General features: G+C 44.3%; 1 protein-coding gene across 2 annotated transcripts in view; it reads right to left on the bottom strand.

The window, feature by feature from the left end:
* ABCB7 (ATP binding cassette subfamily B member 7) overlaps positions 1–20,931 on the bottom strand; it is a 173,072-nt gene that overhangs the window by 61,121 nt on the left and 91,020 nt on the right. For both annotated transcript variants that reach the window (XM_075323860.1, XM_075323861.1), the window contains one exon: positions 1,584–1,716. In XM_075323860.1, the coding sequence (XP_075179975.1) occupies positions 1,584–1,716 (133 nt within the window). The remainder of the gene's footprint in view (positions 1–1,583; positions 1,717–20,931) is intronic.

Raw genomic sequence — 20,931 nt, 5'->3', positions numbered from 1 at the left:
TGGCTTGTATCTTAGGAGTTAACTCCTCAGCCGAGAATGTGACCCCTGTGCCTACTTGACCAATCAATCACCTATGTACACTATGTAAGATAAAAGCTCTCATTGCAGGAGAATAGTGGCAAATATAAAAAGCAAGTCAATTGCAAACTTGATTATTTTCATGATGTCTAACTAACTGAAGTAATTTAAGGGCTGGAGAGAAAAGTAGTAACACGGCACACAAGAGCGCCTTCAGTATGCCACTGACTGCCATGAGAACCCATCAGCACCCTAAGCTTTTAGGCTATGTTCACACACTGCATCTTTTACTGCATTTTTTGAGGTCCCAAAGATGCACCAAAATACATACATTTCCTTCTCCAGGCAAAGTCTATGAGATTTCTATTTTGCTGTATACACAGGGCATCTTTTTTTGGCTGCATCTTTGCTGCATTTTTTAAGATGCAGCAGGTCAATTCTTTCTGTATTTTTTTGCCAGCGTTTTTGAGCCCTTCCAGTCAATAGACTTGACTTAAAGGGAACCTGTCAGCAGAAATTTTGCACAAAACCTAAAAGATTCCCCCCTCTGCAGTTCCTGTGCTGCATTCTAGCAAGCTTCCTGTTGCTATTGTGCCCCCTTTTAGACCAAAATAAAAACTTTATAAAGTCTTACCTTTTTGTATGTCAATCTTTTTTTATAGTCACGGGGGCGGGCTTTCTGGCGCACAGGAGCTGCAGAGGGGGAATCTTTTAGGTTTTGTGCAAAATTTCTGCTGACATGTTCCCTTTAAACGTATTGGGCAAAACGCTGTAAAAATGCATCATAAAGACATGTGTTTTTGATGCGGGTGCGTTTTTTTGGGGCCAAAAACGCTGCATCTTTGTGGTTAAGAAAAGATGCAGTGTGTGAACATAGCTTTATACTGGTGGGGCTAATTGGGTGACATACAGTAGATGTCCCCTATGTGTAACAGCATAGATGCTACAGCCCAAAGCAACCAGCTAAGGGTTTAAACTGCTGAGATAGGAGACAACTCTGATCACACTACTTACTGGCAGGTGAAAGCAGTATAGCTCAGCGACAGTGTTCAGGTATCCACAATGTATAGAGTGGGCTGAGAGGCTGAACCCATACATTGTGGCTGCCTTCTGAGCTATACTGCTGACACCTGCATGTACGTGGTGCGATCAGAGTTGGCTCCCATTGCAGCAGTTTAACTTCCTGTGCGCATCCACTGTACATGAATGTAATAAGGCGGTAATTTCAATGTATGAAGGAGGGGCATTTCAATGTACGGTATATAATCGCTACATATTACTAAATCTCTTTACAAATTTAGAAGGTGAACATACAAGCAATGTCAGACGTTATGGCAACAAACTATGCAACAATTCAAACAAGAGCGAGCATCCTGCCCGAGAGCTTGGAATCCATTATCTATGTAAACCCCTTTTTTATATATCTATCTATATCTATAGAACATACTTTGTCATTCAATTCACTAACAACAAGCACAGATTTTGAAATTGTGGGGAACTAAAACCCCTCTTGCTCGTTATGTAGTCAAAGGACAAATCTACATCTTTATCTATGTTGTACTTACAGCCAATCAAGACGGCGGTGGCCATTGTAGCCACAGTGCTGCTGGCATCTGCCAGGGTCAGCACATTGCCAGATACTTCATTCAGGTTGTCCACTGCATATTTAAACATGAAGGGTACCACGATGTTCATGCCCTGCAAAAACAAAAGCATTAGTGGCCTGACAATATGGATATAAGAATAGTTATACACATGGAGCGTTAAAGCACACAGACTCAGTACAAAACACAGGAACACGCTCAAGGTCAGAAACACTTCACTGGGTTTCATTTTGAAAGTGGAATAGGGGACTACATGGTTCTCAGAGGTTTCCCCAAAATGCACGTCTGCACACTCCCTTCCCAGGGTGCTTGGGAGTTACTCTATAGTAAGAAGTCTCACTGTGGTCACAAGGGCCTCTGAGGCACTGAGCCTACCAATATAGAGTGTCTGGATCTACTGTAGCTGTCAGGTGGGCTATGCTAAGTGTAAGGTGTAGCCTTCTGGAAAATTCTCAGTAATATAGCTAGAAAACAGAAGTGCTGATAGGGTCTTACCAGATAAACAACGAGGTATATACAATTATATATACTATAATACACTCACCAAATGTGGTTGTGAAGGGTCACAACCACCATGAATTGCATGAAATAATGTCGGCTGCCGCAGCCCCACGTGGAGATGTCTTCAAAGTAGGAGGAGAAAAAGGGTTAATCCCACGCCATCCTCCAGAATAAGTTGTGGAAATGTTGATAGATTAATAATTCTATTTATTCCATAGGTCTACGCGTTTCGAGGTATGAAAACCTCTTCCTCAGGACCAGAATATCAACAATGTTTGTTGATATTCTGGTCCTGAGGAAGAAGTTTTCATATCTCGAAACGCGTAGACCTATGGAATAAAAGTTATTAATCTATCAACATGTCCACATCTTATTCTGGTGGATGGCGTGGGATTAACCCTTTTTCTCCTCCTACTTTGAGGAAAATTCTCAGTGACACTGGAAGATGGATCACAGCCATTTGCAGCCAGATTCTCTGAGGACCCAACGAGCATCGCAAGGTCTGAACCTTCAAGTACTGTACATCTAAGGCCTGTTTAGCAACCAAACTTACAGTGTCACTCCGTGTGTTTATAACCAACAAGCTTGGTGTGCCTCCATGTAACAAAATAAAGACTACTGTTATTCATCAGATTCTGTAATGATTCCTAAAATTTACCTTCATAATTCAGTAACTCAACAAGCTTGAACGCAAAACTTGAGAATGGATTAAGTTTGATGGTAAATGCTAAAAAATTGTATATTAGGATCTTTGAAGCCGTGCTACGGTTTCTTCCCTAGGCAATATGAGAGTGTCTTTGAAGAATCCTAAAATGTTTTGACTAGGATAAGGACAGAAAAGAAACAGACTAAACATAGCTCCATATTAATGATGAGCGAGCACTGCCATGTTCAGGTACTCGGTAGTCGTAACGAGCAGTTGGGGATGCTCAGATGGGCGCGACTCGAGTACTGAGTATAATGGGAGTCAATGGGGAACAGTTCCTGGAAAAATGCACGAGTTCTCCATTGACTTCCATTATACTTGGGAACTCGAGTCGCACCCATCTGAGTATCCCACTGCTCGTTACGAGTATTGGGCATCTGAGTATGGTAGCGCTTATCAATTGAAGGAGGGAGGGTTGGGGCTAAATTGAGGTTATATAGTTTTATGGTTCTGTCAGAATAACTTTCCCTGAAGGCTACACATTAGCAAAACATAGGTTTTAATTTCAACAGGTAGAGCGTGGATGTTGGCTCCGTGCCTAAATGATCAATAATCGGGTCTTATAATGTGAAGGAATAAACCACCTATTGTGCAAATGTTAGAAAACTGCAGGATGAAGATGCGGCATATCTGAAAATATAAAAATCTATTACGCAGGAATAAATATCCCAGGCCACCTATGTATATAATGCATGATATAGGTAGAAAAGCCTATATCCTGTTTTAGCAAGTGATATCAATTGTGCCCCTCCACACATTCTGTAGATAACAGTCTTTCAACAGGAATATTCCTAAGTATCCTGCACACATTTTAATAAGATCTAAAGCCGACATCCCGGATTTCAGCGCCGTGGATTCCCTGAGGGTAAAACATGAATATATATAAGGCCAAGTACTATTCCATTTCATTCATAATCAAGTGAGGATTTATTCTCATCAGCAAAATTTGCCTTGATTTGAAATTCATTAATATCGCGAGCAGCGGATTAGGCTGAAAGAGGCAGATATGTGTGAGCAAAACTGTGCGCTTTACCGTTTAAATTAAATGGTTTGTGGACGCAGGAGTAATGCCATACAGAGTCACGCTCAAGGCAAAACAATAAAAAATGCTCACATGCATTTCAATTGATGCTGATATGGGATTTATATAGGACAGATAGATAATGCGGGAAATGTGAGGAACGTCAGCGCTAGCCAGATAAGTCTCGATTAGCTGCCCATCCTCAAGTGCAGGAAGATATATTCAATTCTGAGGGTCCTTTACACGTGCGGAACGGACATATGATCGCAGAATAGCAGTGGGAGGTGGGTCTACATAGGACGGCGCGAATTTAAGGTAATTAGGCCTCGTGAAATTAATTGCTTAACATGCAATTCATGGCTTAATCTTTCCCACCATCCCCCACTGCCTGTAGTGGCTTGCCCATAGGCAATGCTTCACCCTAGGTCCTTTCAATTCTAAGAAAATCTAAAGAAATGGAATTATATTAACTTGTTCTTACCATTTTTTATCTTTCATTTTTTCGTCCCCCTCTTCAAAGGGCTATATTTTTTTGCCCTTTTTCTATAAGAGAACTATATTAGGCCCTGTGCGCACACTGCGTTTTTTTTTTTTGCAGAAAAGGTGCGGTTTTTGCTCAAAGTTCACGCAAGTCCTTCCCCAGCAAAATCTATGAGAAATTCAAAATGCTGTGCGTTTTTTTCCCCCTACAGGTTTTGCTGCAGAATGTTTGCAGCAAAAAGAAGCAGCATGACACTGCAGGGACAAAACCGCGGCAAATCTACACCAAAACCGCAACAAACTGCAGTAAAACCGCAGGCGGATTTTGGGTGGGTTTTTTTTTGCCAAAGGTGCGGAATTCTGACAGAGGTGCGTATTATGCTTAAGAAACATCTACCCAGTGCGCACAGACCCTAAGGCTATGTGCCCTTGGGACAATGTCCCCGCGGATATTTCCGCAGGTTTGTTCGCAAGTTTCCCGCAGCTGATCCCCGGTATCCGCAGCTATCCATTGCTGCGGGTTCCTAGCATTTTTGTTGCAGTAAACCTGCGGGACAAGTGCGGAAATATCTGCTGAATTCCCGCCCTTTATCTCCATAGTGGAAAGGCAGGAATTCTGCAGATATTTCCGCATGAATAATTGACATGCAGTTACGTGCGGCTGTGGGACATCCGCAGCATATTCCGCAGCCGCACATACCACAGTATGGACACAGCACTCCTCATGTCCCATAGGATAATATAAGGAGTGTCTGAACTTGATAGAACCTGCGGATTTATCATGAAAAGCCAGATAAATCCGCAGGTTTTCAGCGGCAAAATCCGTGGGTACATTGTCCTGTAGGCACATAGCCTAAAGGGCTTTTTTGCTGTGTGGGACGAGTGTAATGTTCTCAAAAGCAGGACAAAAAAAGGTGCTTTATTTTTTTTTCAAAAAGGTAATCTGTCAGTAGGATCAACCCTCCTAAGCCATCTATATGGACATGTAGGTCATAGGAAGCTGAAAAAAGTGATGTCTTGATATCTGTGATTCGATGTCTTATTTCCGAGGATCCTCATTTGAGGTCTTATACGCAAATGTGCTGTTCGAGGCTATGGGCGGACACTGATCTCCCTGACAATCTGCCTCTTAGGCTTGGTTGTTTTTTTTTTAAAAAAAAAAAAAAAAATCAGATCATTTTTTTTAAATACTTTTTTTTAAACAGATACTAATCAAACAAAATTATCAACACCCCCAACCCCTGCCCTCTTCTGGTCAAATATCTATTACCTAAATGTACAATTAGTACATGCGTATTTCCCACAAGATACAAACAATAGATGCATGGCTAGCTTGAATTACAAAACTCACAAAGGAAAGATCATTAGGGATCACTGGATCCATTGGAACAATATTAAACAGTCGGTATCTAAACTATACCTAGTTTAGAGGAGAGATGTTCATGGCATGCCCTCCATATTGTTCACATTTTCAAAGTTTTGCATTTTCAATACACTTTTTTTCCATTCCAATAGATCAGCTTATTTTATTTACCATCAGTTTTCAATATTAACACTGTTTGCATTGGATCTAGGTTTTCTTTTTCTTAAACACTGGATCTGTTACAAACAGATGAGAAGTGGGCATGTGAACACAACCTAACCTCACAGGGGCATACAGGCACAGCCATGGCTGGAATTAGTGCACGTCGCCCTCTGGTGACCGCTGCTCTTGAAAAAAGATAAGGAACAGTGCGCAGTATATTCGGAGAGTCCACCATAATAATGCGATTCTTCAAATAACCTGGACTTCATCACCACATGCACATGTTGAGTATTTAATGAGTTTTTTGTATTTCTGTATTTGTAAATAACCAATATGGGTGTCAAAATATTTTGCATAATCTCTGAAAGACTAGACATAAAGTAATCAAGAAGGGAGACTTTAGCCGAAAAATCGACCACTTTATTGATCTAAAAAAATAAAAAAAGCATCTTTAAAATGCCTGGCAAATCCCATAGTATGGCTGTACATACATAAATTGTTTACAAAGCTACAATACAAAAGCTGTGCTAGTGCCACATAGTAATTAGTGATGAGCGAGCACTACCATCCTTGTTTGCTCAGTACTCGCAACGAGTAGTTGGATACTCGCAAGTAGAGCACCCAAGTATAATGCACGTCAATGGGGACTCAAGCATTTTTCCAGGAAATCTTAAGGAAAAATGCTTGAGTTTGCCATTGATTTCCATTATTCTTGGGAATTTGAGCATTCAACTGCTTGTTACGAGACCCAAGGATGGTAGTGCTCATTCATCATGAATAGTCATAGAATCTACAGTATGTATATGAATAGACCATTAAAAAGTAGTAGTTGGTTTTATGTAATGTTTAACACCAATCTATTACCAAATAGTATCTAATTTATTATAAGTACATATAAAGTGAAAAAACACAATCCCTTTAAAATTCTATTTTATTAAATACGTCTTAAAATTTCTTAAGTGATTCACCTGTACAGAAATTATCAAGGGTAGTATAAATATACACCAAGGATGCCACCCTTATTCAGAGGAATATAAACAAGAGCAACAAATAGGAGTATGGGGTCCCAGATGGGATTAATTTGACCCTACTATGGATCTACCACCTCACTCCTTCCTACCGACGGAGGTGATACCGCCTTAACTTAGCTGGGCGCCCCCGTACCTCGGTGGCTATCCCTCACTTACCCTAATAATTTCCCTACCATATGAGGAAAAATGAGAGTGCCTATGCAAATTATTGATAGTTATTGGTTGGCCTTATTAACCCTCAATAAGAGGGCAAAGATTAAATTATAATACCCTGTTTAATATGCTCCAATTCAGCTGGTCATTGATTTATAAACAGGGATGCTATAGTACCCTAATTACTCATATCGATTTAATATGCTCCAATTCAGCTGGTCATTCATTTATATACAAAGATAACAAATCCATGAACCAAACCAACCCAAACAGATATGCTTAGCTTGCATTCAGCAATGATTAGGGTACCATGAACACCCTGCCCAATATGCTCCAATTCAGCTGGTCATTAATTCATATACAGGGACAACAGATACTATAATACCCTGTTACTCATGTCCATATAATATGCTCCAATTCAACTGGTCATTATTTAATATACAGGGATAACAGATCCATAAACCAGACCAACCTAAAAGATATATTCAACTTGCATTCAGCAAATCCCAGTCTCTGGAATAATACCAGTATATACACTCATTATAAATGAATAAATATCATTTTATAAAGTTGAAAAATTAACTTCCCTTTTTAAAGTGCATCTGCACTGCCTCGACGCGTTTCTCCGCCCTCTAATCCGGTTCATCAGGAGGCCCAGGGAGAAAGGGAACCATTCAAAAGTGATACAGGTCTCCTTATGGCAGCCTAATTAACTTCCCTTTCCTCCATCCTGGCACGCATGTTTCCTCCATCCTGGCATGCATGTTTCCTCCATCCTGGCATGCAGGTTTCCTCCATCCTGGCATGCAGGTTTCCTCCATCCTGGCATGCATGTTTCCTCCATCCTGGCATGCATGTTTCCTCCATCCTGGCATGTATTTTTCCTCATCCTGCCATGCATGTTTCCACATCCTGCCATGCATTGTTCCCCATCCTGGCATGCATTGTTCCCCATCCTGGCAAGCATGTTTCCCTCCCATCCTGGCATGCATGTCATCCCCCCCTCATGCTGGCAAGCATGTTTCCCCCCACCCATCCTGGCATGCATGTCACCCCCCCCCCATGCTGGCATGTGTGTTCCCCCCCATGCTGGCATGCGTGTTCCCCCCCATGCTGGCATGCATGTTCCCCCCCCCATGCTGGCATGCGTGTCCCCCCCCCCCCCATGCTGGCATGTGCGTTCCCCCCCCCCCCCATGCTGGCATGTGCGTTCCCCCACCCCCACCCCACGCTGGCATGTGCGTTCCCCCACCCCACGCTGGCATGTGCGTTCCCCCACCCACACTCCACGCTGGCATGTGCGTTCCCCCCCACCCCCACCCCACGCTGGCATGTGGGTTCCTCCACCGCATGCTGGCATGTGCGTTCCCCCACCCCCACCCCACGCTGGCATGTGCGTTCCCCCACCCCCACCCGACGCTGCCATGTGCGTTCCCCCACCCCCACCCCACGCTGCCATGTGCGTTCCCCCACCCCCACCCCACGCTGCCATGTGCGTTCCCCCACCCCACGCTGGCATGTGCGTTCCCCCACTCCATGCTGCCGCTGCCCCCCCATTCCCCACCTTGGCACAGCCGCATACGAGTTCTTAAAAAGCAGCACACAACTTACCTTCCTGCACCCGCTCCACCGCTGCGCGTCGCTGGGTCCTCAGTCCCCACGTGGCCAGCAGACGCCGCCGGCGCCGCTCTCTGACGCTCCTCCGTCTTCTAGGCAACACACCTGCAGCCTGGGGGAGGAGGAGTGTCAGAGCGGAGGAGAAATGTCTCCTCCACTCCAACACAGATTTGATCTGCCGGCGCAACTGCACTAGCAGACCAAAGCTGCAGGATCGGGCGACAGCACGCGTGCCAGCAGAAAGGGCTCAGCGTGCCCCTGGTGGCACGCGTGCCATAGGTTCGCCATCACTGCCCTAGGCTTATCACAGGAGAGCTCCCTGCTGTGAGAAATGGACGCGCCCCCTGGGCTGTCCAGATCACAGCAGAGGGAGAAGATCAGCGCCATCTTGCTGCAGCCCACAGTGGTCATGTTGTGTGCTGAACTTTTCCCCCTGTCACCCGTTCAGCCCGTGGGAGTAGTGTACCGGTGCCCCTCCCCCCCGCCGATACTACCGTCTCTGATAATACCCCCACGCTGTCCCCCCATGGCCTATCACCTGTCGGCCTGTGTGAGTAGTGTATGGCCCCCCTCCTTCCCCGGCCGCAGCGGGCGTGCTTGTGTGTGTGTGTGTGCTGGCAGAGAATTGTGTGTGCGTGTTGAAGAGCATTTTGTGTGTGTGCTGGCAGAGCATTGTGTGTGTGTGTGGCAGAGCATTGTGTGTGCGTGCATGTGGCAGAGTATTGTGTGTGCGTGCATGTGGCAGAGCATTTTGTGCATGCATGTGGCAAAGCACTGTGTGTGCGTGCGTGGCAGAGCATTGTGTGAGCGTGCGTGTGGCAGAGCATTACGCGTGCGTGGCAGAGCATTGTGGGTGAGCGTGCGGCAGAGCATTGTGGGCATGTAGCAGAGCATTTCGGGTGGTCGTGCAAGTAGAGCATTGCACAGTCATGCTGCTCAGTCACAAACACAGTATATACACAGTGTTCACACAGTATATAGTATATACACACACAATACACGGTATATAGTATATACACATGCTGGCTCCGCCTCCCTCATGCTGCTCGGTCACACACACAATATATACACAGTGTACACTCGGTATGTAGTATATACACACAGTACATGGTATATACACACGCTGGCTCCTCCTCCTTCATGCTGCTTGGTCACACACACAATATATACACAGTGTACACACGGTCTATAGTATATACACACAGTATATAGTATATGCACACAGTATATGGTATATAGTATATACACACGCTGGCTCCGCCTCCTTCATGCTGCTCGGTCACACACACAGTATATACACACAGTATATAGTATATACACACAGTGTATAGTATATGCACACAGTACATGGTATGTAGTATATATACACGCTGGCTCCGCCTCCTTCATGCTGCTCGGTCACACACACGGTATATACACAGTGTACACTCGGTATATAGTATATACACACAGTACATGGTATATAGTATATACACATGCTGGCTCCGCTGCCCTCATGCTGGGTGCTCGGTCACACACACAGTATATATATATACAGTGTACACACACTGTGTGCGTCCGTGTGGCAGAGCATTGCGGGCGTGCATTTGGCAGAACATTGCAGGTGTGTGTGCATACGGCAGAGCATTGCTGGACTGGGGCGTGCAGAGCGTTATGTGAGGAGCACTATGTAGCTGTCCTTGGTGACACTTTAGACATTTGTGGTCACCAACAAAATGGCTCCTTACTGTGTCCCTAAATTTCATTCTCTCTTATTGGTGGCTTTACACACTGCAACATCGCAAACGACATCGCTGTAACGTCACCGGTTTTGTGACGTAATAGCAGCCTCCCCAGCGACATTGCAATGTGTGAAACACACCAGGGACCTGACCCCTGCTGTGAAGTTGCTGATCGCTACAAATCGTTCAGGACCATTCTTTGGTCCTTTGTTTCCCGCTGTGCAGCATGATCGCTAGAAAGTCTCAATGTGTAAAGGGGACTTAAAACACTGGAAACGAGTGATGTGTCACAATATCTGTCAATCACTATTCTCTGTCAGTCGGTCTCTCCCTCTCGGTCCGTCACTATCTCTGTCTCTCTCTCACAGTCTGTCGGTCATTTCCCCCCCCCTCTCTCATACTCACCGATCACCGGCGCGGCACTGCACGGCATTCACACTGCTGCGGCGGCTTTTCCTCTTTTGAAAAAGCCGGCCGCTCATTAAACAATTTCGTATTCCCTACTTTCCCCGCCCACAGGCGCCTATGATTGGTTGCAGTGAGACACGCCCCCACGCTGAGTGACAGGTGTCTCACTGCACCCAATCACAGCAGCCGGTGGGCGTGTCTATACTGTGCAGTGAAATAAATAATTAAATAATTTAAAAAACCGGCATGCGGTCCCCCTCAATTTTAATACCAGCCAGATAAAGCCATACGGCTGAAGGCTGGTATTCTCAGGATGGGGAGCTCCACGTTATGGGGAGCCCCCCCAGCCTAACAATATCAGCCAGCAGCCGCCCAGAATTGCCGCATACATTATATGCGACAGTTCTGGGACTGTACCCGGCTCTTCCCGATTTGCCCTGGTGCGTTGGCAAATCGGGGTAATAAGGAGTTATTGGCAGCCCATAGCTGCCAATAAGTCCTAGATTAATCATGTCAGGCGTCTCCCCAAGAAACCTTCCATGATTAATCTGTAAATTACAGTAAATAATAAACACACACACACCTGAAAAAATCCTTTATTAGAAATAAAAAACACAAACATATTCCCTCATCACCAATTTAATAAGCCCCAAAAAGCCCTCATTGTCCGGCGTAATCCACGGACCTCCAGCGTCGCTTCCAGCTCAGCTGCATGCAGGTGACAGGAGCAGCAGAAGACACCGCCGCTCCTGTCACCTCCATGCAGCTAATTAAGACAGCCGCGCGATCGGCTGAGCTGTCACTGAGGTTACCCGCTGTCACTGGATCCAGCGGTGGATGCAGCGGTGGCAGCGGGTAACCTCAGTGACAGCTCAGCTGATCGCGCTACTCACCGCTGCTCCGGTCAGCTCCACGCAGCAACCGAGGTGAGTAGAGCGATCAGCTGAGCTGTCACTGAGGTTACCCGCGGCCACCGCTGCATCCACCGCTGGATCCAGGTAACCTCAGTGACAGCTCAGCTGATCGCGCGGCTGTCTTCATTAGCTACGTGGAGGTGACAGGAGCGGCGGTGTATTCTGCTGCTCCTGTCACCTGCATGCAGCAGAGCTGGATGCGACGCTGGAGGTCCGTGGATTACGCCGGACAAGGAGGGCTTTTTGGGGCTGATTAAATTGGTGATGAGGGAATGTGTTTGTGTTTTTTATTTCTAATAAATTATTTTTTCGGGTGTGTGTGTTTATTTACTGTAATTTACAGATTAATCATGGAAGGTATCACGGGGAGACGCCTGACATGATTAATCTAGGACTTATTGGCAGCTATGGGCTGCCAATAACTCCTTATTACCCCGATTTGCCAACGCACCAGGGCAAATCGGGAAGAGCCGGGTACAGTCCCAGAACTGTCGCATATAATGTATGCGGCAATTCTGGGCGGCTGCTGACTGATATTGTTAGGCTGGGGGGCTCCCCATAACGTGGAGCTCCCCATCCTGAGAATACTAGCCTTCAGCCGTATGGCTTTATCTGGCTATTATTAAAATTGGGGGGGACCGCACGCCGTCTTTTTTAATTATTTAATTATTTATTTCACTGCACAGTATAGACACGCCCACCGGCTGCTGTGATTGGGTGCAGTGAGACACCTGTCACTCAGCGTGGGGGCGTGTCTCACTGCAACTAATCATAGGCGCCTGTGGGCAGGGAAAGTAGGGAATACGAAATTGTTTAATGAGCGGCCGGCTTTTTCAAAATAGTAAAAGCCGCCACAGCAGTGTGAATGCCGTGCAGCGCCGCGCCGGGGATCGGTGAGTATGAGAGAGGAGGGGAAAATGACCGACAGACTGTGAGAGAGGGACAGATAGTGACGGACCGACAGAGAGAGAATAGAGACCGAGAGGGAGAGACCGACTGACAGAGAATAGTGATTGACAGATATTGTGACACATCACTCGTTTCCAGTGTTTGACTAGCTAGGTCGTTCTGCAGGTCCGGATCGCTGTTGCGTCCTTGGCCAGGTCTGCCTGTTTGACAGCTCACCAGAGACTCACCAGAGACTTTGTAGCAATCCCTGCCAGGTTGGGATCGCTGGTGGGATCGCTGAAAGGCTCAGTGTGTAAAGGGGCCTTATCTGTTAGAAACACCCAGGTGGGGAGGTGGAGGTGTGATATCACACACAGGAGAGCAGACTCCACCCACTTTACTGCAGCTGTAATACAGGCTTTTTCTACAGTGGGATTTCTGTAGGATTTCAGCAGCTGCTCCCCCTAGTGTTTAAGAGTGGAAAGTATCAAACGTTTTAATTTTTTTTTTATATTTTGTTCAACTAAAAAAAAAAATAATATTTAAACAAAACATTAAAACATTAATACTTTACATTTTTTCAGTTATTGAAAATTTGATTTTGGGCACGACACCTTCCCTTTAAAGGTAAGTTAAGAAGTTATAATCGTAATAAAAAAGAAATTAAAAAAGAAAAAAAAAAACAAAAAAACAAAAACAAAATCACATTGTGCTGGTATTGTATTTTTTGTTGCGATTTTCACAGGTTACTTGTCGAGAATTCCTTATTGTTGGGTACAATATGATATCTGTTAAATGCATGCACTGATGGGCCCATACATGTGAGTGTGTGACTGCAGTATTCAGGTGCACTTATTGTGCGCTCGTTTGTTGCTAGCTTCCCATGTACAGGACTGGTGCTGCTGACGATCACGTGTTCCCTAGTGTTTATGGCGCTGAAGCCTGGCAATGTAAGCAGGTGCTGACCCTCCACCGGCAAACGCGCCGGCTGTGCTATTATTACTGCCAGGTGAAGAGCATCACCTATATATTCTGTGACACACCACAGTGACAAGCCGGCAGCACAACGGGAGCTAATCATTACAGACCTTCTCCTGCTTTTTAAAAGTGACATGCACTTTACCAAAGTGACAGCGGGATTTAACTGTCTGAATGCTGGGGACTGTAAGCACTAAATATAGCATGCAATCCAATGGAAACAACAACTCAGGCGGCTGCATTATATTCCACATAAAGTATATGCAGCAGCGAGCACAAGATATCTCCTATAGCCTCACTGGTACCATAACTAGGGGAAAACACACAAGACGGGCAATTGTCCTGCATCAGGGACACAAAGTGACAGACTGTTAAACAAAACAATGAAAGGCATCAGATAGAAAATTAAGACAATTGCTGTGGTTTTGCAAAACTGCAGTGTTTTGTGCCATTTTTGTTTAATGTAGGAAAAGTTGCTAAAATGTAAAAAAGAAATGTAATTAAATATTCACCTATTCAAACGCTCACAGATTTAGTGCCATTGTGTCGTTCAGACTCTGCTTAGTTCCCTGCAGGGATGATAATGTCTCGTACACACACGTGACCGCTGCAGACAATCACTGGCATCAGAGGCGCTAGCATGTTTAGCCTGAGACAGCTTAGTCATGCAACCGGTTGCAGCAGTCACAAGATTGAAGATGATGAAATCACTCCAGAGAAGTAAGCAGGTGAGGACTGGATCATTTTTTTGCTTTCTGAACGGTCCCCTGTAAGGATTGTACTCATTAGTGGAAAGTTCAGAAAACTTACGGTACAACCAGGGAAATCCCTTTTAGGCTATGTGCCATTTTCTTAAGAAAAAAACGGACCCTCTGGAAGAATATCGCACCCACGTTTTTGCCGCGGATTTTCCGCAAGTTGGTCCCCGCGGTTCTTACCGTTATCTATGGCAAAAAATGCAGGTACCTGCGGAAAAGAAGTGACATGCACATTTTCTCAAGAAATTCTGGAGAAAGAATGTTCTTGAGAAAAAAAACGCAGTGTGCGCACAGCTATTTATTTTTCCCATAGGTTTTGCTGGGAAATGTCTGCAGAAAGATTTCAAACATTTCTCAAGAAATTTCTGCAGCAAAACCGCAAGTAAAAACGCAGTGTGTGCACAAGGCCTTAAATTCAATGAAAAAACTAATAAGCACTGAGCTTACAGCGATTTAAAAAATCCTTCTCAAATAAAAAGAAAACAAAGTCTAAATAATGACAATGACACAAAGTTGTATTTGTAATTCCACTGTATGAACATTCTTAACCCCTTCACCCCCGACCCAGGCCAATTTTTTTCGATTCTGACCTGTGTCACTTTATGGGGTTATAACTCTGTAACGCTTCAACGGATCCCAGTAACTTTGATATTATTTTTTCGTGACATATTGTACTTAAATTTAATGGTAAATTTTGACCAATAATATTTGTGTTTATTTATGAAAAAATTTGACAAAAAAAAAATAAAAAGTTTTGAAATGTCCAAACTTTTAAAGGAAACCTGTCAGGTGCAATATGCACCCAAGACCACGAGCTGTTCTGGGTGCATATTGCTAAACCCTGCATCTAGTGGCATAGATAAAGAAATCTTTAGAAAAAGTATTTCTAAAGATCTTATATTGTATGCTAATGAGCGCGGGGACTAGTCCTCTGGGTGTTAGATCCCCTGGCTAGTCGGTTCCATTAGCATGTTAGTACGCCCCTATAGGCGTGCTATCATGCTAATGAATACGCAGCGTCACAGGATGATCTCACTCACCTCTCTGCCGTCATTGCGTCTGACTCCTGGATTTCAGCTCAGTGCACGTGATCTTGGACTTTCGGTCATGCGCACGACATGAGTTTGCAGCCAGGATGCGTATAACCGGCTTCAAAGTGTGCATGACCGAATCCGGTGGCGATGGCAGCGGAAAGGTAAGGGAGATCACACTGTGATGCTGCATATTCACTAGCATGGTAGCACGACTAGCCAGGGAAACGAACGACCAGGGGACTAGCCCCTGCGCTCATTAGCATACGATTAAAGATCTTTAGAAATACATTTTCTAAAGATCTCCTTATGTATACAGGGACAGTTAGGCAGGGATTAGCAATGTGCACCCAGAACTGCTCGTGGCTCTGGCTGCATATTGCACCTGACAGGTTCCCTTTCATTTTTATGTCCTTAACAAGAAATGAGCAAACTTGAGGTTCAATTTTCGAACCGAACACCAACTTAAAAAAAATCAAGTTCGGATGCTTTACGTGTGAACTTCACTCTTGCGAGCAACGCTGTGCTCAGGTACTCTTGGTGCTCAGCCCTGTGCGAGCCGCTTGCAGTTTGAACGGCTCGCACTGTTGGTAACATCAGCACGATTACATGTAGCGCGCAACCTAAAAATTGTTTGAAAAAGCCCGCTTGCCCTCCCCCGCCAATCAGTGACTTGCTCCGGCGTTCAGGTCAAGCAGGAGCCAGTGAAGGCTCAGCTCATTTGTTGCCGGCGAACTGAACCTCCACGGAAGCGCTCATCTCTATCCTTAACTGTAGAGTTATATCACACAAAATGATTAATAAATAACATTTCGCACATCTACCATCAGCACATTTTTTTTTGTTCAAATCAAAGTTTATTAGAATAGAAGAAGATAATAAAACAATTGCACAGCGCGCAGGCAGAGGGTATATATCCAAGCTAGCTGCTAAAAACACAACAGTTCTTTGACTACACCTGCGCCACTGGCGACCAAAAATAACAAGTACAATTCGTATGTGTTTGAAATAGGAAGAACAAGTTGAAAAAAAAGAGATAAAGAAGAGGAGGTGGAAGAAGAATTTAGAGACAGTAAAGACAACAGAAACGTGGGAAAGTAAGATGAAAGGGGAAGGGTACAAAGAGTTCCCACCCGAGTGGACGCGCCCTCCTACATCAAAACCACATTTGCAAGGCTAACCTTCTAGGTACAGAAATAAGAGAATGGAAAATTACCTACATACCTGCCCCCCCGTGAATCCATAGACCCATATCCGGTGAGTCCCTGAACATGATCCACGGGGCCCACGTAGCATCAACTTTGTCCTTGTTGCAGAGTGTCTGACCTATCAAGGTCTCCATCCTGAAGATCTCGTTGCACTCTGCTATGAATTCACCCCGTGATGGGATTCTAGTTTGCTTCCAATATCTTGGAATTAGGTTTCTGGCAGCTGTTAAAAAATGTCTTAATAAACCTTTCCTAAACCCTGAAGCAGAAACATTCCCGAGGGACAGGAGAGCTAACTCTTTTGTGGGCCGGATCTGCCTCAAGGATAGTTTATTGAGTAACTGGAAAATGCTCTCCCAGAATGATCTCACCGGGGGACATGACCACCACATATGAGTGAGGGTTCCCCTCTCCTTTTGGCATCTCCAGCACACATCAGAGGCTGATGGAAAGGCAGCATGGATACTCACAGGACACCTATACCACCTAGATAGGATCTTGTAGCACCTCTCCTGTGATATCAAATTCAGCGAAGTTTTACCAATAAAGAGAAGGATTTTGGTCCGCTCCTCAGCCGAGAATGACCTCCCCCACTCTCTCTCCCATTTCCCAAAGTACCCAGGCAAGCTGTCCCTCGCACCTCTGCATCTGAGAAACAAGTCATACAAGGTCGAAATGGTATGGCTTGGAGGATCCTTCGCTAGGCAAAGGGCCTCAAAGGGTGTGAGTGCCCTATAGATGTCTACCCTCCTAGCCATAGACACTATAAAACTTTTCAGCTGTTCGAAGAAGAACCACACATCTTGAGATTTGTTGATATCTGAAGAGTAATTATCTAGGGGTTTAATACCTGTGTCTGAGATAAAGTCACGAATAATAGGATGGTCACTCTTCCTTTTATGGAGGAATGTTGATCTATGGAAACCCGCCTGAAAATCTGAATTACTATGGACCGGTGTCAATGGGCCTGGAATGGAGGACAAGTCAAGATATTTATTACCTCGGGACATAAAATTCCGCAATTGCTTTGTGATAAAGGGTACTGTGATAGAGCTGGAGCTGGGTGGTGCTCTGGTCCAAATAACTACCTTCGGATCAACATCAGATTGCGCGCTTTCGGCTTCCACCCATCTTTTCGTTTCACCTGAGTTAAATAGATCCAGAACGCACGTCCCTAAAGAGGCGTAGCTATACAAAAGGAAATTAGGGAGTCCAGTTCCTCCAATATCCCTTGATCTACTCAATATTTTGTGGGAAATACGTGGGCGTTTATGTGCCCAGACAAATTTGGTTATGCTAGATTTCAGACGTGAGAAAAAAAGAGGCCGGCAATACTAAGGGGATGGTTTGGAAGTAATAAAGCAGCTTCGGTAACAGGTCCATTTTGATTGCATTTATCCTCCCAAACCATGAAAGCTGGAGTTTGTTCCAGTTATTGAGGTCTAATTCTAACTTCCTGGAAATGTGGCGGTGATTTGATTTAAAGAGGTCAAGGGGATCTGCCGTCAGTTTAATTCCTAGGTATGTCAATGAATCCACCTGCCATTTGAAGGGGAGAGAGGCTTTGAGCTGAGTCACCAGCATTGGAGGAAGAGATATATTCAGTATTTCGGATTTATGAGTATTTATTTTAAAATTACTCAGAGATCCGAACCTCCGCAATTCAGCCATTATGTTGGGTAGACTAATGAGTGGAGAGGTAACGTACAGGAGCAGATCATCTGCGAATAAAGCTAATGTATGGTCCTGTTTGTGAAATGTAACCCCTTTAATTGATATATTGCTCCTCAATGCCACCGCCAGATGTTCCATGGTCAGAATATATAATAATGGGGAAAGGGGGCACCCTTGTCTTGTTCCATTACATATTGTAAAGGAATCTGAGAGGGAGCCATTTATTTTGATTTGTGCTGTGGGCGAAGAGTAGAGTGCTGTAACTCTGTTCATCATGTGCTCTCCCAACCCTATGTTTTTAAGGACCTGAAACATGAAACCCCAGTGCACCCTGTCAAACGCCTTCTGTGCATCTACCGACAGGATGCACATGGGGATCCCGTGACGTCTTGCGCCGTCAATCAGGGAGATGGTCCTCAGGGTGTTGTCCCTGGCTTCTCTTCTGGGCACGAAACCCACCTGGTCTGGATTTACCAGTCTGGGAAGAAGGTCTAGCACATTTTTTTTTAATTACGAAGGTAGAAGGGTTCAAAGTCCAACAGCAATTTCTCATTCTTCCAGCAAAATTTACAAAACCATTTTTTAGGGATCACATCACATTTGAAGTGACTTTGAGAGGCCGAGGTGACAGAAAATACCCAAAAGTGACCCCATTCTAACAACTGCACCCTCAAAACCACATTCAATAAGTGTATTAACTGTTTTGTGGCTTCACAGGAAATAAAGCAATGTGGAAGAAAAAAAAAAAAAAATGAACATTTTACTTTTTCCTACAAAAATATTGCTTTAACCCCCTATTTTTGATTTTAACAAGGCTAACGGGAGAAAATGTACTGTACAATTCGTTGGCCATTTTATCCTAAGTACATTGTACATATGTAGTGGCAAACTACTGTTTTGCTGCACGGAAGGGCTTGGAAGGAGCGCCATTTGACGCAAAACTTTCTGGAATAGTTAGTGGATGCCATGAAGCGTTTGCAAAGCTCTTGTTGTGCCTATATAGTGGAGCCTCCCCACAAGTAGCTCCATTTTGGAAATTACCCCTCAAGGAATTTATCGAGAGATTTTGTGATCACCTTGATCCCAACAAGTGCTTCACAGAATTTATAATGTTGAAGCGTTAGCATGAAAATAATAATGTTTCCCACAAAAATTTAGCTTTAGCCACCAATTTTTTATATTTATAAGGGTAACTGGAGAAAATGGGCCATACACTTTGTTGCGTAATTTTCAATGAGTACAATGATGCCTCATATGTGGTGAAAAACTATTATTTCCAGGGTTCAGAAGGAAAAGAGCACCATTTTGGCTGGAATAAATTGCGGATGCCATATTACATATAAAGAGCCCATGACGTAACAAAACAGCAGAATCCCCCACAAGTGACTCCATTTTGGAGCTACACCTCTCTTAGAATTTATTTAGTGGAGTAGTAACCATTTCTAACACTCAGTGATTCACAGAATTGTATAACATTAGGCTGAGTAAATGTAAAGTTATCATGTTTTCCAATAAAACGTTGCTTTGGCCTATTAACACATCAGCGCAAGGCTCAGAAGGGAAGGAGCACCACATTGGAGTTCAGATTTTGTTGGAATGCTTTGAAGGTGCCATGTCATATTGGCAAAGCCCCTGAGGTGCCAAAACAGCAGAGCCCCCATAAGTCATGCCATTTTAAAAGTACACCCCTCAATTCATCTAGGGGTGCAGTGAGAAAATTAATACCGCAGGTGCTTCACAGAATTTTATACCAAGGGGCAGTAAAGAAAAAAATAACATTTAATGAACTAAAATGTTGTTTTAGTGCCAAATTTTTAATTTTTAAAAGGGCTAATTGGAAAAACTTTACCCTACAGTTTGTTGTGCAATTTCTTCTGAGTACACCAGTACCATATATGTAATCAGAAGATACTTTTCAGGCTCAGTGCACAGCCCAGGAGTGAAGGGGCGACATATTATAGGGCAGATTTTACTGCTATTGTTTCTAGGTTCAATGTCACATTGACAGAGCCCCTGAGGTGCCAGAACAGCAGAACCCCCCATAAGTGACCACATTTTACAAATTATACCTCTCAATTCATTTAGGGGTGCAGTGATCATACTTACACCATAGATGTAAAAGAATTTATACCATTGTGTGGTGATGAAAAAATAATAACCGTACATATTTACCAGAAAAAAAATTGTTTTATCCCGAAATTTACATTTTCACATGGGGAAAGGGGGCAAATATGGCTCTAAATGTGTCACACAATTTCTGCTACTCATAGGAATATCCCATATGTGGCAGTAAAGTACTCAGACTCAGGAGGGAAGGAGCGCTATTTGACTGTTGGAGCACAGATTTTCCTAGAATAGTTTTCATGCTCCAAATATAGAGCATCTAAAATGGCAGAAAAGCAGAAACCCCCTCAAGTGACCACATTTTGGATATTACACCCCAGAGGTGTAGTGACGATTTTGACTCCATGGGTGTTTTCTAGAAACAAGCAGCAATGGATGTAGTGTCCATACATTGTGCCCAGCTTGGGCTTTTGGAGACACTCACCTTGTAAATTAAGCGAGCTCTCCTCACTACAGTAATGCCATATGTGGACGCCCTACGTGATTTAGGCACCCTGTGGTGCACAGAATGAAGAAAATATTTGGATTTGGGAGCGCAGGTTTTGCTGGAGTTCTTTTTCGAGAAGCCATT

Source organism: Anomaloglossus baeobatrachus, chromosome 9 (genome assembly GCF_048569485.1).
Source record: "Anomaloglossus baeobatrachus isolate aAnoBae1 chromosome 9, aAnoBae1.hap1, whole genome shotgun sequence".
NCBI classification, from domain to species: domain Eukaryota; kingdom Metazoa; phylum Chordata; class Amphibia; order Anura; family Aromobatidae; genus Anomaloglossus; species Anomaloglossus baeobatrachus.
This window is presented reverse-complemented; position numbering and strand designations above follow the sequence as displayed.